This window comes from Varroa jacobsoni, unplaced genomic scaffold (assembly GCF_002532875.2).
Source record: "Varroa jacobsoni isolate VJ856 unplaced genomic scaffold, vjacob_1.0 scaffold_1221, whole genome shotgun sequence".
Classification (NCBI taxonomy): Eukaryota; Metazoa; Arthropoda; class Arachnida; order Mesostigmata; family Varroidae; genus Varroa; species Varroa jacobsoni.
The window spans coordinates 10,488-28,193 of NW_019214123.1; the positions used below are offsets into that span (position 1 = coordinate 10,488).

General features: G+C 41.3%; 3 protein-coding genes across 5 annotated transcripts; 1 reads left to right on the forward strand and 2 right to left on the reverse strand.

Moving 5' to 3' along the window:
- Window positions 1-871: 871 nt before the first annotated feature.
- On the forward strand, window positions 872-13,360 carry polybromo (protein). 3 transcript variants are annotated; one of them, XM_022846269.2, is made up of 10 exons: window positions 886-1,290; window positions 2,651-2,942; window positions 3,287-4,778; window positions 5,271-6,360; window positions 6,565-7,253; window positions 7,479-7,821; window positions 8,091-8,784; window positions 9,008-9,480; window positions 10,528-10,845; window positions 11,416-13,360. In XM_022846269.2, the coding sequence occupies exons 2-10, from the start codon at window positions 2,788-2,790 to the stop codon at window positions 11,760-11,762; spliced, it is 5,601 nt and encodes a 1,866-aa protein (XP_022702004.1). In that variant the 5' UTR covers window positions 886-1,290; window positions 2,651-2,787; the 3' UTR covers window positions 11,763-13,360. The 3 variants fall into 3 exon arrangements, with proteins under 3 accessions (XP_022702006.1, XP_022702004.1, XP_086827568.1); XM_086971442.1 differs by having other exon boundaries at window positions 2,707-2,942; XM_022846271.2 differs by lacking the exon at window positions 10,528-10,845 and having other exon boundaries at window positions 872-1,290.
- A 289-nt stretch (window positions 13,361-13,649) lies between these two features.
- LOC147752490 (protein PET117 homolog, mitochondrial) lies at window positions 13,650-16,627 on the reverse strand. The gene is made up of 3 exons (XM_086971444.1): window positions 16,520-16,627; window positions 14,443-14,579; window positions 13,650-13,913 (listed from the first exon to the last, which is right to left on the reverse strand). The coding sequence occupies exons 2-3, from the start codon at window positions 14,532-14,534 to the stop codon at window positions 13,751-13,753; spliced, it is 255 nt and encodes an 84-aa protein (XP_086827570.1). The 5' UTR covers window positions 14,535-14,579; window positions 16,520-16,627; the 3' UTR covers window positions 13,650-13,750.
- On the reverse strand, window positions 14,906-16,513 carry Arp10 (Actin-related protein 10). Its single transcript, XM_022846272.2, has one exon. The coding sequence runs from the start codon at window positions 16,301-16,303 to the stop codon at window positions 15,083-15,085; it is 1,221 nt and encodes a 406-aa protein (XP_022702007.1). The 5' UTR covers window positions 16,304-16,513; the 3' UTR covers window positions 14,906-15,082.
- Window positions 16,628-17,706: the final 1,079 nt, after the last annotated feature.

Genomic DNA, 17,706 nt, shown 5'->3' on the forward strand with positions numbered 1-17,706 from the left:
CAGATGACACATGGCCGTATCCCCAGTCAGTGTAACGGGCCCAAGTGATAATACCATACAAATTCTACAGAAATCATGTACGAGCCTTCGAATACTACCCTTTTTTATACTATTAAATCTGAGTATTGCTTGCTGTTAAGATACCGTTCCATCTCTAAATCTCAAGAATTTCAACAACCATGATGACATAGTCAATGGTCATGATAGCGTAACATCTTTGACTCATTTTGGTTCTTAATAACAAACAACATGATTCGAGAGTGTTAATAATAACTTTGCGGTTTATTAAACTTGATGCTTATCAAAAATTTTAACAACAGATCAAATGTCAACTGTGTGCCTACTGAATTCGTATCATTTAAACCTGCAAATACAATAAGTAGAAACATACGGATTTTTGCGTTGTTTTTTTAGTTCGGCAAACAATGCAAATATTATTATATATGATTTTATAGTTTCAAAATTTCTTTTTCAACTGCCAGTGTTTCTTTCATATCTTAAATTCGTTTACATCTTTTGCGCACTAAACCGATCGGAGCAATTGAATTCGAATATTCGCGCGTTTACTCCATTTGATTAGCCCCGCTAAAGGGCGCGGACGACTTTCCTTCAGCCCAATGTTTAAACAGTTCGTTGGCTCAGCCATATAGCCTGGTACTAGCCCCTTTCACAGTAGTGCTCCGATCATGGCGCCCGCTATGACGCTCGTTTGACGTACCGGTTTTTTAAGCTGTCGCTTCAGTAGAGGTATTCATCGGCCGACGAGGATCCTACCGCGGCACCGAGTCACATGAGAATTTGCCCCGGTTTATTGTAGGCGCCGCCGTCAACGTCGCGAATTTCGTCGTCGTGGCCGTTGTTATTATTATGATTGTGATTCCTGCGCCTGTGGTGAATTCCGAGTTGTGATCGAGCTATGCTGCTGTTAACAAGAACGAAAGGCCCCCTTCTGTGAACGTTGTGATTTTCTCCTAAACGAGTGTAGCCAGTTCATCGGTGGTTATTTTTCTTGGAGTTTTCTTGTGTATATGGTACTTCATAGACTTGATATGTACGAACTGCTACGATCCGTCTCGTGATCGCCACCGTTTGAAGTAACAGTGGCATAGTTGCGTAGTGCGACACAAATGAGCCGGAAGCTCCTGACGGGGCAGCAGGGAATAGGCGCCCTGTTGCTGTGACGTTCGTCGACTTCATTGCAAGTCGACGGTGTGTATATCTGTATGCATTAATTTGCCTCTAAAGATAAGTGTCCAAATTAAGGTTTCTTGTAGCGCGGTCGTTATAGTGGTGAGTATTGTTTTCCTTAAAAAATTTTCTTTGCTTTACAACTATAAGATGGTCTGGGAAGTGAACCCTATAGTTTCGTTGTTCGTTAGGTAGTTAAGCGTCGGGATATAATGATGGACAAATACATCTGTTGAAGTACGGCGTTTTGGGAAGGTTTCCGCTCTGTGTAAAGGACCAGTAAATTCGCGACTTGCCGCCAAAACCATTCCGCCTATCGATGGCAGAGGCGGCCTAATACCGATGTGTAAAGAAAGCGACAGATTTTCACTATTTTCGCTCCAAATACAGAGGACTATGATGTTCAGATTGGTTCTGCTATGATAATTTTACGTGGTGCATGTTGTCAGTCGCACTGATATCTTTATAGTTGGTTTATGGGGTATCGATCGCCCTGGTAAAGCTGTTGTGACTTCCTTCTGAATAGGTAGTGAGACTGGGATACTGTTTGGTCTGTTGAACTGTCACTCGGGTTTATAAGGTTAGTGACGAAAATCTGGTTAAAACTAACAGATAATTTAAACAACACCTTCAAATTGCATCTATATGAATTTCTTTAATTTGTTGCCTGTGCGTCAGTTGATTTGAAAAGCTGTACGTTTCTGAAATTTGAGCGCCAATCCTCAACCCTTTCGTGCTTTAGTTAGAGGCAAAATACATCTTGAATAGTACAGATTGAGACCACCAGGTTAGTTAACTGTAATAGTGCATATATAAATTGGAACAAATTAGCTGGATATCTAATAACCGCTGTTCTTTATCGACTGAGCCAACTACACTTAATAATAACAAACTCTTTCTCATGCTTGTTAATTGCAAATGTTCAACAAAATGTGCACCAACTCAGATACGTTTGTCGGACTGTTATAATATGACGCTTAACCAGTAGTAGTACCAAGGGTGCTTTTCGCGCAGTTTGATCTATTTAATTGTTTTTGTGAGGACAGATCAGGCGCTGTTCGAGTGGATATTTTCTTAACAAAGGCCCTACTGGAGTGACGACGTAACCTCATTTTGTGTTAAAAGCTGCTCCAGCGTTGATAATGATATTCCGTTTTGTGCGTTAAATATAATCTGTTATTGAAAGTGCATGAAGAAAAACTAGTGAACTCTCACGCTAAACAAACACACTAAAGTAAAATCTGTGAAGATGACATTATAACAAGTTAACACAAGATAAGGCGACAGTGAAAATAGTTATGATTTATCAGTAAGTGAATCAATTGAACGGGTGCTTTTGCTGTGCAAGTTCCAGTTGTAGTTAAATGTAAAGATAACAATAAAAATAGTATAACAGATACTAAAAAATATATATAAAATATGATTTTTAAAAAAATCGTTGACAAAATGCTTTGCTTTACAGAAACTAACAGGCAGATATCGCTTAATTAACGAACAACATTGACATTTGGCCGACAGCTTAACCCCTAACAGCCACACCGTCGAGCAGTTGGCCTAAAAAGGCCAAAAAAGAACATACAGAGTGCAGAAAGATAGGAAATGGGGCCCAAGAAGCGCCCTCCTACCGACGAAGATGAGGAGGTGATAACCCCATTGCGTCTCTCGAAGCGGAGACGTCAAGGTGCCGACCTTAGTGATATACTCAATGGCTTTGCAGACTCGCTTAAGGAACTAAAGTGCGAAGAGGAAGACAGGTTAGTGTCACATATAAATGGTATTAAGCGTGTTTCGAAATACGAGTTGCCTTAACGTTTTAGGCAACGATATTATATGCTCGCTAAAAATAAACCTGAAATACTTCCTAGTCTGCAAAACCACTTTAAAAATTTCAACACCTTGGCCTCTGTCTGACGCGTGGCAACAGTTTAGTGTCACTTATACTAATTTTAAGAACTTTTCCAAATAAGACTGTCAAAATTGCTGAGAAAAATTAAGAAAATTACTTAATTTTCTTCTATATATCCGGTGCCATCACTTGAATTGAAAACCAACAGTTCACTTAGTGGTGAATTTGATTCTACCTGTCCCTTTGTTCCAGGTTCTACCTCGACCCGTTTATGCGTCTACCGAAGAAACGTTTTATGGGGGATTATTTTGAAGTGGTCAAAGAGCCCATCGACTTTAGTCGAATTCAACTTAAAGTTCGCAACGATGAGTATGCCTCAATTGATGACTTCGTCGCCGACTTCCAGCTGCTCGTTGATAATGCGAAGCTATACTATAAAAAGGACAGCCAGGAATATGCTGACGCTGTCGAGCTGTGGAACCACCTAGAGGAGTTACGTAAGGAGGAACGCGGCGGAAGCGTTGTACCATCCGAAGGTGATGCGGACGAATCACTTGAAGTCGATCCAATGGGTGACCAAATGGCGGAAATGTTCAGTATTGTGGTCAAGGCGACGGATGAAGGCCGTGAGGTAACGGACGTGTTCAAAATTCTACCATCGAAGCGGGACTACCCTGATTATTACCAAGTGATAAGCCAACCTATTGACTTGAAAACAATTGCGCAAAATATTCAAGAAGGTACCTACCAGTCGTTACACGACCTGGAGAAGGATCTAACTTTGATGTGTCGAAATGCAAAAACCTATAATGAACCGGGCTCTGATATCTACAAGGACGCCGCATTCCTTCAGAAGTTGATTAAGAGTACACGCTTCGAAGTGGAGAATCGTCGTGCTCCCGCTGTATTTAAACGGGGACGGCGAAGTGTCATAAAGGCGGCCCACTCACTTGTCGAGAGTATTGCCAGCCTCGAGGACAGCGATGCAGATGACGAAGACGTGGATGAGGAACAAGAGCTCGATGACGATGACGAGGTCGAAGAGGAGGATGCGGATAATGTTGAAGTCGAGGTGAAGGTTCCAAAGCGAAGAGGTCGTAAACCAAAAGCACTTAAGATGACTGAGGAAGAAGAGGCAGGAGAGGAAGAAGAAGATGAAGACGAAGACGAAGACGACGACGATGATGATGATGATGATGATGCAGAGGAAGAAGAAGAAGAAGGCAGCGAAAAGGAACCGGAAATCGACAAGAGTGTTATCTGGGATCTGATCTTAACAATCAGAATGTGGCAGAGCAGTAATCAAAGCGCATCTACTCCTCTAATCTCGGATCAATTCATGCGTATCCCCAGTAAGAAAGCGGCTCCCGATTATCATCAGGAAATTAGCAAACCAATGTCATTCCGAAAGGTCGCTACAAACATCACTAAACAAAAGTATAACTACGTAAAGGAGGTTATTGCCGATCTCGACCTGATCTTTAAAAACGCCAAAGTGTACAATAGGCCGGATTCGAAGATCTCCCAGGATGCAAGTAGCCTTCTCAAAGCTCTACATGCCAGGGTCAGGGAGCTCCAAGAAACAGTACCGAATTTCTTGAAGCTTAAAGTCCCTGGAGTTACTGACGCCGATATCGAAAAATCGGATTTGGTCCTGAAAGGCTGCCGTAAGCTTCGCCCCGATAAAACTGAAAATCCGTTGAAGGCTAGGTGTCATGCACTCTACAAGTCAGTCCTTACTTACGTAAGTAGATTTTTTTAGTTTATTAGGTATGCACTGACCCTTGTTTGTTGCCTATCGTTAGCTCTACAAGCGTCTATCGAACCCATTCTTAGTGTCTGATTTGTAGGTGAAGTTTTGTGATCGAAGATACCTATGCATAACGCCTGACCAGTAGCAAACGAAATATTATAAAAAAAACAATACACAAGATACTGCTCTTGTCTTCTTAAGAAATTAATATGTTTGGTGCAGAATTTTTAATGGTTTCTTTATATTTCGTTAATAAATGATAGCCGTATACCAAGTGGGCTGGCAATTATTAGAGCAACTATTTTAGAACCCAGACCAACGTCTTTTTTTTTGAGGAGGCTTTGGTTTTGTTGTTTATCTCTAGGTATTTGTTGTTGAACTTGGACGACGAACATCCAATTCTAGAAAAAATATTGCTGTGCTGCTGTTTTCTAGCGCATATAATAATAGCTTAGCCGCGGCATTGTCGTTTATACTTTACAGGAAGAAGATGGTCGTACTCTGATCGACCCATTCTTGAAAAAGCCCGACCCGGAACAATATCCCGACTATTACGACGTCATTCAGACTCCGATAGACATGCAGGTGGTACATGAACGCATCCGTCACCTTCGTTACGCGACCCCTGAAGCGTGTGTAGCAGACCTTCGGCTTATGTTTGAAAATTGTCGTACATACAATGAGGAAAATTCTCAGATTTATCAGGATGCCAACACGCTGGAAAAGGTTTTACAGCAAAAGTTAAAAGACCTAGGCCCGTACACGACACCTCCAGACTCGCCTGTTCCGACAACACCGAGGAAAAGCGGTGGAAAGAAAGTGTCTCGAACCAAACTACAGACACTTTACGACAAAGTTTCTAACTACGTAGACAACAAGGGCCGTAACATAAGTAGAATCTTTAATAAATTACCATCAAAGCTCGAATATCCAGAATATTACGACGTCATCAAGGAACCCATTGACTTAGAGATGGTCAAGCAAAAATGGGGAAGGGGCAGCTACGAGTCCCTCGATGACATGCTCCATGATTTACTACTTATGTTTGATAACGCATGTACGTATAACGAGCCCGACTCACAACTATACAAAGATGCCCTTCTTTTGCGTAAAGTGGCACTGCAGACTAAGTTAGAACTAGGTGCGGCGGATCTCGAGGATGGTGTGCCCGACATGAGTGGCATTGTTCTCGAGCTACTGAGCAATTTGTTTACTTCGACATACAATCACCAGGACGAGAAGACCGGCCGCTGTTATACTGATTCGCTGGTCGAATTCAGCGAAACTGCCGAATTTGTAGCGGCCGCCGAGGATGAAGGCGCTCGCGTTCTCAACCTTGACCTAATCAAACGTGCCATGGATCGAGGCAACTATCGTCGGCTAGACGTTTTTCAACAGGATATGTTCACCTTCTTCCGGCGTGCACGTAAAGCGACGAAAATCGATTCTACGGTGTGGAAGGATTCCATTATTTTGCAGACGTTCTTTATCCACTACAGAGATGAGCTCTGTCAGAATCGATTCGAGTCGCCCGCACTTTCGTACACAGAAAATGATCTTGCCGATGAGATTGGTGAGCAGTATTTATTATTATTTCATCTTTTATAATAGTGGCTATGTCCACTCGTAACTCGTAATTGTAATTAATTCCTATCAGTTCCTTTTTAAAAATCTGTGCTATATTGCTAAATCAATCGCCCTATCTGCCAGGATATACTTTTAACTGTGTATAGCATATATACCAATATGTAAGCCTTTCTTGTTCCGTTTTTAACAGACAAAACAAAAGCAGAGAAAACCGTGCAGGAGGCTTCTGATCAGGAGACACCAAAAGAAATAACAAAGTCAGCAGCGGCAGACGATGGTGTCCAGCAAATGGACGTCAACGGGATGACGGTGCGTGTCGGCGATTATGTGTACGTGCAGCCCCGAGAAAAGGGGATGGAACCGCACGTCACCATGATCGAAAGACTCTACACGGATGAGAAAGGCCTTCATTGGCTATTCGGCACGTGGTTTTACCGGCCGCATGAGACGTTCCACCTAGCCTCCCGAAAGTTCCTGGCCAAAGAAGTGTTTAAAAGTGACAGTCATACAAATACCCTGCTCAACGAGGTTATGGGCAGATGTCACGTTATGTTCGCGAGAGATTTCTTCACGACGCGTCCCGTAGGCTTTGCCGATCAGGATGTATTCGTCTGTGAATCGCGCTATTTCCCGAAAATGAAACGTTTTCAAAAGATCAAAGTATGGCCATTGAATGATGAAATTAAATATGTTCCCCGCGAAAAGCCCCTCGAGGCCATTCGAGTGCCTTCGATTTTCCGGAAAAAGGATTCAGACGATGAGAAGACTCAGGACGGCAAGGATGGGTTGAAACGAGAGAGTGATGACGATTCCAAGGAGCTCATCATGCCCGCCTTACCTTTGCAGGACGACTATCGCCCCTGTGACAGGGTCATGCCTGTAAGTTATCAGAAGAGAAATATAAAGCTTGCTTTACGTATGACTGGAGTAAGTATCTATAACTGAGGTGTGTGGTGAAAACGGATTCATTAATGAACGATATGTTCAGGAAAAACGTAGTTTCCTTGCACTCCCATTTGTTAAAATTACGAATATATACGTATGTGCTTCAAACTCATAATGATTCATTTTGCAATGTATATTTTAATTGGTTTTCTTTTCTAGGACGTTATGTTGCCGACCCCGTCCGGAGACGACAATGAAAACACGTATTATGAGCAAATCACCTTTTCTGGTGGAACGTACCGTACTGGCGACTGCGTCTATGTACGTACAGAAACTGATAACCTGATGGCTCGCATTGAGAAAATGTGGACCGATAATATGGGTGTGGGCTTTTTTCATGGACCGTGGTTCGTCACACCAAAGGAGATACATGCCTCGGGTGCAGCTCCAGGTAGACAGTTCTTCCGACAAGAAGTCTTCCTATCATCAATTGAAGATACTAACCCGCTTCTTGCGATCACGGGAAGATGTCACGTAATGGACCTTGAGGAATACATGAGCAGTAAGTATGAACGATGCTTATCGTCCAAGCAAGTCATAAGCGTTTTACAAAAAAAAAAAAAGACCAGTACATACTTGTTGCTTTGTCAAAAGAATAGCTTCAAATGTGGCATGTAGCTCAAGTCATACTGTTATACACTTTATACTGTTATATACATACTGTCATACCGCAGCATAATGCCTATATGTATACTACTTCAAGTGTGCCCGAGATGCTACCTTTTTACGAATAAAAATCTTCTCTTGTTCCTCATGGTGGTCGTCTTTCAGATCGACCGACAGAGATTCCTGAGGAGGATATCTACGTGTGCGAAAATGCCTACAACGAAGGCGACAAAGTAATCACTCGCCTTGAGCACGGTTTACGGAAAATTCTTCATTCGGATGCGGTACTTGTTGATGAAGTGTATACGCTTCGGCGGCCGCCGCGACTTGCTCGAGAAAGCTTCCCGTTTGTGCCGAAAACCTCTCAACAGGAGCCTGTCACATCTGCACCACCTAAGCCGACTCCGTCTGCTGTGCCAGTTCCACCCAATGCAAGCAATCCTGCGTCGACAAGGGCGCCCCCACCCGGGTTAATCAGTGACAACGAGGACAGTAATGACCTATCGGTTCGGGATGAAACATCGAATCATTCGACGTCGCAAATGTCGATGTCAACGTCAGCATCACAACCGCAGGCAGCCACTCCCTTGTCGACAAAACAGAAGCTGGTTAGCAAGGTGAAACAAATGCGAATCAGCGGCTACATCGTCTACTCGACCGAGCGAAGAAAGGAGATCACGGTAGAAAACCCCGACCGCTCGTTTGGCGAACTCTCGCGAATGCTCGGTAACGAATGGAAAGAGTTGCCACCAGAAACAAAAGCGCTTTACGAGGAAAAAGCAGCTAAGCAAAATGAAATCAACAAAATAAAGCACGCGGAAATGTTCAACGTAAATAACAGCATTGCGTATACGGAACGGTGAGAGAGCAATTTTACACAACAAGCGCACAACATCGATTTTAGAAATAGGGTGCCTACAGAGACTGGACTTTTTGCCACATGTTAATATCTAGTGATTTACCTATTTCGTATCTATTATTATACTTTTTTGTTACATTTCAGAGATAAAAATTTGCAGATCAAGTACGCACTTTTGGTTGCGAATACATTGTGATAATACCTACGTTTTTGTGCCTTGCAGAACTGCCGCTGACCTTCTAAAAGTGTTTGAATGCCACTGGGACAACTGCGATTATCAGTTTGAGGATCAGGACGATCTCACATATCATCTGACTCACGATCCTTCAGGTCATATTTATCAGACATTCATTAAACTCAATGAAAGTGTCAACTTCCAGTGTCGTTGGCTGATGTGCGGTCGTGTGAAGAAAAGCCAGCCCCCGTTCAACACGATTCCGAAGCTGCTTAAACACGTCAAAGACGTACACGTAAAGACGTCGCAGCGGACGATTCTGCCTGAACAAAAGACCAGGAATTTCTGCACCAGACGACTTCAACATCAGCAAAATGCGACGCCTGGAGGACCGATGCATCCGGGTGTCCATCCCGGCTCTCATCCGGGCCTGCCCGGACAAATGGTGCACATTTCGGTACAAGGCCACCATCCAGGTCAGATTATGTCGCAGCAGCAAATCCACATGACCGCCCCTCCAGGTAAATTACCTTTCAGAATAAAAGTGTCATTGTTAGAATACGGATTTGCAAGACAGATATGAACAGAAGAACAGAAGTAGAACACATTGGTACCCCTAATCTGACGACCTTTTAGAAATTATGCTCGCCACTATATTCTCATATATAAGAACCACTCATGAGCCTATTTAGCGGTTTTGAGGTCTGTACAGATGTCGGTGATCTGTTAGATCCAATCTCTATGATTCAGTGTCAAGAAATGCTTAATTGATATTTGGAACAATTTGGAAGTTTGCACTCTTAGACGCTACCGGGTTTTATTTATTAGCACAAGCGCGTGATAACCCCAGGGTACTTATGCAATTTAATTGGTATGCAGTCATTTGAACGATACGCGTACCAAGTTGACTTAATATTAAAAAAAACTCAAACAGAAGTTTATGTGGATGTACAGGGTAACCATAGACATTATTAACTTTGCGCCAACTGGGAATCGTTATTTCATTTTTGCTCCAGTTAACTAACAATTTATATATATATGCTATTGCGAGAACCTGTTGGTGTTGTGACACCTAAAAGAATCGTGTGTCTCGTACAACATATATTCGGATACAGCGTTTTGGTCTGTAATAAGTGTGCCCCCACCCTGAGCTGCATATTGTTTTCCCTCTACAGTCTTGTGGATGACTTTATTTATTAAATAGTACGTAGAGCATGTATATGCCATTTAAGACTACACTATATAGATTGGTTAGATGAAGATATGTTTGACTTTCTTAAAATTATACCCTCAAGTACATTGATTAACTAGGGTATAATTGTAGTACTTCATCATTATCATCACCATAACCTTGTTTTCCACCTGAGCCGGCCTCTAACTGTGATTATCGCCCATTGTTTTTTTCTCTGTCTGTTGTCCCTTCTTCTGTCTGCTCTGACGTTTGGCCCAATGTTCCTTCGCTTCTTCTTATTATTACGTTATTATCTTCATTATTGTTGTATCGTTTCCGTGTGGCTTTGGTGCGTGTGGTTATGTTTGTCTGCGCCCGCATTCCCCTTCAAATAAAGGTCACGGAGGCATAGGGATGCAAGTACCCCCCGGGTCATCCGTGCACGGTGGCATGCAAACTCAACAGCACATGCAGTATCCTCACCATCAACACTATCCAGGCGGCCCCGGGGCTCAGCAAGGGGCGGCCCATCCGCCAAATGCTGGCTCACACCATCCGGGACATACCGGCGCCCCTGGCTCAGCACAAATGCACCCTAGCCATCCTGCCGCTGGCTATGCTGCCCATCCGGGCTACCCACATGGTACAGTGCCCCCTCATTTTGCCATTCCTGGACCACCTCCCATGCATAACGGCGCACATGCCCACGGGCATGGTAAGTCATTGCTCATCTCATTGTATAATCAAATACTGACATCCCCTGTGTCAAGACGACATCATTATTTCATCTGTGGCAGTGATGGTTTTTGCTTCAGATTCTTTCTCTAATCGTAATACAGTGTAAATAGCACCCGTCGTATGTAGCCGTGCCTGTTTTGTCCTTCAGCGTAAGTGCGTACTTAATGTTGCTAAATCTAACATTACTCCTTCTGTAACGTGTGTAAAAACGCTAGAAATAATTATTATTATGCGTAAAACACATGCAACATGATTGTGTTTGGTGAAAAAGAAATTCACTAGATTGAACTTGATACGATTTGTGTTGAGGGGAAAGCTCATTTTGAGGTTGCGTACAAACCTTCCTGTTACCAGTTGATAAAGCAAAAGCAGCTGAAAGTTTGGAATATACTGGTAACTGAATTAACATGTCCGCATTAGAATATCATTCAGTTGACGTCTTTGCTTCCTATTTTAACTAAATAGTGTAATTTATGTTTACCTTTCTTACCGTTCAAGTTTTAGATACGTTAACTCAACACTTATGACTGCTTTTTAATCTGGACAGGTCCATCAATGTCTGTTTCGCCGGTGGCCGCTGCTCGTCCAGTCGTTGCCGAGCCTTTGTTCGTCGCCCCGCCACCGAAGCCCCACAAACTGCTTCACACATTTGCTTATATAAAATACATTGAAGGTCTCAACCAGGAAGGACAGAAAACCGTATCCAACTGGGATCAGCAGCTCAAAGCAACCCGTGACAATACATCACCGCCAGCATCGCATAACGGTCCCCAACAGCTGCCCATGCATTGGCTAGCGAACGGAGCAGGTCTTCACGGAAGTGCAGTTAACGCACTTTGGGCGTTGCGTGACTTTATGCTCAAGGACGCCCTTAATATCAACCACATCGATTAGGTGTCGCTATTAAATCGATTGCCTTCCAATGATCTTCATTTGGGTGTGTTGAAACAAATTCCATTGTCTTAATGTGACAGTAATACGTCTGCGGTGCGCTAAGAGTCAATATAAAAAGAAGGCGCAGCCTGCGGATTAATTAGGTGATGGCAACCTACAATCGATTATATGTTAACCTGGTCATTCGACTAGTCGTTACGAATGAAACGTTGTGTCATCGGACTGATTATCTGTCCAAGCTGAATGGCACACCATAGTCAAAGGCTATCTCATGGTGAATTATAAATAATCATTTGTAGACGGACAACGATGAGGAGTGAGCGCTTATGATGGACATCAAATAATACAAAATAATTATTATAATGTTGATGTTTCTTAAATGGAGATCCACTAAAAGTATGATAGGTGGACATTATTATATATACTTGTACGACATATATATACATATATATTGTGCATATATTGATGTGAGAAAGAGAGACTCATTTAGAAACAAATGCGATAACATTGACATGGCACAACTGAAAAAACTATTGACAGCTGATTTATTCCTGGCACGAATGGTTATTTTTTTCTTGTTTCTTTTTGTGGGGCAGACCCGGTCTGCACAGGATGGGTGTGCTACAAGTTTGTTAGACAATGGCATTTTTCTTTACTTCAGTAGTACTTTTTTAAAAATGAAAGGGCCAAATTTCAAAATATTTGAGACAGTAGCTGTCACTATAAACCATGCACTATGAAATGATGTTTCGAGTCTTGGCGTCCCGAGCTGTCTACGGATGCACAGAATGGGTCAGATACAAGCAAATAAAAATAGTGAGTTTTTGACTGTGGTTTCTGATGACGGGTGATCGACATCTGTGAGACCTGATGAAGTATCCAATAGCGCGAACCCGCGAAAAAAGTAACTCATTCTAGTTTCCAGTGCCGACTACCCTTCACTAAATAAGTCCGTCACTTTAAAGACATTTTCTTAATTTTTGGAAATGTAGGGTATCTTTACGCCATTGTAAAGAGATACCGTTCTGGAAAATCAGGAAGTAAGAGGTAAAATGTCTTAATTTCAATGAAACTTTGCAACAGTTACATTTGTTTTTGTGTTAGTCAAGTCTATAGGCGGGGACAGTGCTTATAGGCAGTGTTCAATAAGCTAAAAAACGTGTTTTAAATGGTGCATACGTAAAACAAATGACCAAGATAAATATTTTGTCAAAGACCATACTGCGAAGCACGGTCTCCGTTTGTAAAGAACAGTGGCGGATGAATTGTAAAGACCGAAAATACTCCAGCCACTGCAAATTATAAACAAAATTAATTGTTCGACCAATTTAAAGCAGTAACCAATGTGGAAGAGGTCTTTGGCTCTGTATGTGAAGAGATATTCTCGTTGAAATACCAATGAATACGGTCACGAATATTGTAGCAACATTTTGCGGTAGCAAGTATCTTGCTTATCTATTTGTGCTCTATATATTCACATATACGGATACAATTAAAGAGACGAGACAATATTAAAAGATGAAGAAAAAGCTAAAGTTCTACCGGAATGTAATTAAATTATGTACAATAAATGCGCAATGAAAAGAGATAATTAATAATCATTATCATAATAATAGTAATAACAAAAGAAACAGATAGTTGAAGCAAATGAGATCGAATCGGTAATTTATAGAAACATGCATATTTTCGAAATCGAAGGTACCGTGGTGTATAAAATACAATTGTTTTTAATTGGAAGCTGGTACACTGTATTACGGCCATTGCTACCGTTCGTAAGAACAGTTTTTTTATAACAAATTATTTATGTTGCGTTGAAACAGTCCACAGAAGAAATTACAATAGAAACACCACTACAGATACATTATGTAAAAAAATTACATTATCGGGTATATATTGATAATTAATATATTAGACTTCTTCATCGACAAATACAGTAAGATACATTATATCACAAACACACAGAAATTAGTTTAGTAGTAGCAACTCAGTTATTCCTCTTGTTCTTTTAACTTCATAGTAGAATCTTCACCGCTCTCCCGCCTGGCCAGTTCTTTAGTAAGATCTTTCTGTCTTTGAAGGGTGACAACGTTCTCAATCTGGCGTCGTTTTCGACGCTCGATATCGTTGATAATACCCTGCTTTAGTTGACTCCTGCTCATATCACGCGATTAACCTATGGAATTAGTTATTCGCATTTTTGCATGTATAGGTTTGCTGTCTTCTTTGGATTTACTATGCCAAATTAAGTTTAACCAGGAGGCGAAAATAAATTCCTAAAATAATTCGTTTCGATTGCAAGTAACCGAAATCATTATTTTACATTTCGAAAGTGGAGCTCGCCTTCTTGAACAGCGTTATTAACAGGATTTAGGAGTTCACAAAACTAATATGCCATTGTTACGGATCACAGAAACACTACTAACAGGCTTATCCATAACCATAGCAGACATGCCAATGTGTATATGTGTCTGTCTTCGCCTCGTTTAATAAGCTGCATTTAAAGTTCATACAAAGTTCATAAAAAAGCTTTTATCGGAGAATCGATTTCGGAAATCGATCAAGTGAAAGAAAATCTTGGCGTAACTGTATCAAAAAACTTGAAGTGCGGATTCCTCAACATAATATCATCAGTGGTACGAATGAAAACGCCGAAATATGGTATGTCGACGCAGATACGTACCGCTCAAGTTCTTGCTTATAATGCACGTAGCCAATAGTGCCCAGAGAGATAATAGCTGATGCCGCACATACGACCTTTGATGACCTTGACATCTTTTGACCTCGATCGCACACCGCGGGCACGCTGAAAAGTCGTTGCTGAAACAAGTTTTGCCGTTGCATAATTTAATGACGATACTAATTTATAAAGCGTCTATTTTTAACATATAATCTTCAATAAACTGAAAAGAATATAGTGTAAATATCGAAACAGGTTTGTTAGGAAGTCAAAAAGGTTCATTATAGAAAAATGATTTATATAGACCTTTAAACATAAATTATAATGAAGCACTTTGTTTGTTATTTTGAATGTTATATTTATCATTTAGTTCTATATTGAAACGGAATTTAGCGTCTTAAAATGAAACTCATTTATTTGCACCAAACATAGTTCGGATTTTTAAAAATCATTTCACAACAAAAAATTGACTTTTCAAGCGCACCTTCTCTTGCTTTATTAGTATAAACGGTTTCATTCATTATTTGGATATATATACATGTATAAAATATATGCGCACTACTACTTAAACCCACACACCAAAAAAATTAGCCCTCAAATTGATCGCAACCGCAAAGAGTTGACGAACATGTGTTGTATGAATTCACAGTCCAGGGATAACATCTGTTTTCCATTTTTGATCGGCCCAGTCCGGAATGTGCTTTCGGTTTTCTATGAATTGGTCCTTTGTCATGGCTTGGGAGCTAACGTAGTCAGTCGCGCCGTATACTGAACCGCCTAACCAGGCCGTTACGTTCGCGCAGCAGGGCGTTGTGTGAAATTTAAATTTATCTAAAAAAAGCTTCCCCTTGTAACGAGGCTCCTGTAGAAGGGCCAGGAGCTCCTCCTTAAGACGACGTTTAAATCCAGGAAGCATGACGGTTCCGCCTATGAGGACTATATTCTCTGCGAGGACACGACGAGAATCACGATTACATTGTAAGAGGACATCAAGTACAAGAGTCGCTACTGAAATCATTTCATTATCCAACTCGAAGAGACACTCCGGTGCAAATTCTCGTAGCGTTCCAGGAATTTCAAGGACTTTGTCTCCCTCGAGAGGATACCTCACGTCAGACGGGGCTGGCAATTCAAGCTGGCGTCCTTCACAGAAAGCTTCCTGAAATGTCTGCGCCTGCATGTGACGCTCTCTGGGCGTGATGAAGCATGTACGAACTTTTATGTCCTCAACTATATGGCCATTAGCTAGAACATCGGGGTTTAATTCTCCGAGAAAGCAGGTTTGCCCATCGGAACAAAGTACTCTGCCGAATTTCAGCAAAAAACTTTCGAGTCTTCGATGAATCTCATATGAGCCTAGGGGTGCATCCCCGAGCGCCTGCAGAACGCATACCCCTTCGAATACTGGCAGAACCGTCGTTTCTCGAAAGCCAACATTGACTACGAGCGCTGTGTTCAATCGAAGTGTGTAAAGAGCGCAAAGATGCGAAGGGACAAAGACGATAGCCGGCACTTCAAAGTGCTCATATAGAACGCTGGCAAGTGTATCCTTGAACTCAGTGGGAACCATAAGTGACTCGACGACCACCAGGCGACGATCTTTGGGGCTTGTACACAAATGTTTGTAGTACACAGTATAAAGGAAGTCTTGCAGGAGATGAGGTAGTTCACTGGCGTGGCTGTACGAGTAGAGATCATGGCCGGCCACTTGAGATGGGATCACGGCACGCGGGCTTGGCTCTCGGGCAAACCCGCATTTGGTATAAGCTCTACCCAACTCCAACACTACCGGATTTTTGTCTGAGCTTAAACTGTAGTCGGCCCCCGAACTATATCGAGGCGTTAGAGTATTCGTTGAGGTCATCGTCGTTTTTGAAGTCGCCTCTGTTCTCAACAATACAGTCGTGTATGTACTTCTGCCTCGTTGTACATATCGCAAAACTACTCTTGGGTTTAGACGATAACAAGACAGCTAAGTCTCATTCTATTTGCGCATAACGATTATACATCATCGATTATAGGCTACAAAATTATGTAAAACGGTCGGCAACTCATCATGTCAGATTGTTCTATAACTCACCTATGTTGTTGAATTGCGGACGCGGCCATCTTTGTTTCGTATGGCATGCGCGCGCATATTCGAAGATTCCTTTCGCTATTGGATACGCCAGCGTAGATCGCAAGGTATTTAAGACCTAAAAATGAATAATAGAGGAACACAGATTAATATTATGGAAAATAGACAACTACATTAAATAATAATAACTATGTGCATATAATTAATATTTAAGTTCAATCAGAATAAAAACGCTGCTGATAACAAACTGCAACAAAACCAAATTTTCCACTGTCGTCGGTTTTCCGGCGTATTCCCTCGAGAAAAATTATTGGCGTCAGGGCTGGAGAATGAGCAGGGTATTCTATAGGATTTTTTCGTCTCAACTCATTTGTTTTAAAGCTTCTTATCAAGATATGCTCTTACATTAGTGATAATGTGCAGCTGCTCTGTCGTGTTGAGAAATAAAATTCGCCACCTTTTCCAAAATACTTCTAAGTGCATGGTAAAACAGATTCTTGCGGTAAATTTAACTTAATGACACTAGGAGGTTCTAGTTGGATGATAATGCATACATTTTTTTAGGACGCTTCGTGAATATGTGTACATACATACATAGAGTCATATTATATAAATCTAGGTCCTTTTCGAGCTGATATATTGTTGCAATCCAAACCATATATGATAGACGCTGTGGGTAGGCTATTCATGCGTAAAATCTGTCTGTGTTGCTGTCGCTTGGTCCATTATGTTCATGATTCTTTTTTGCTTTCCCGCTATCCCGTTTTTATATTAGTATTGCTTTGGCACTTATATTTGTATATTTTGGAAGAATCATTGTTTATATGTTTTATGATATATTTTGTAATATTGTTATTTTACTTTTAAACGGTCTAATAATACCCTCTCTACAATACGTTGTTACTGTTTTTTCAATTTGCCTTATTATTCCAATGTTATATAAAATGCTCAGTAACCTCTTTTGAGACGCATATATACCTGTTCTCAGTTATTTTTGCGTTGTTAAAAATATTGGTTATGGAAGACATTTATTTCAACTAATAAACACTTTTATATGTTAAACAAACATTATTTCAGAAGTTACAAATCCGTTTGTTACAGGTAGCGTTTCCTTCGCTTCTAGACCATATTTGTTAACTGTTTGGTAGAGGTACTGGTAGAGGCGTTAATATATGTTATTGTTTTTGTGC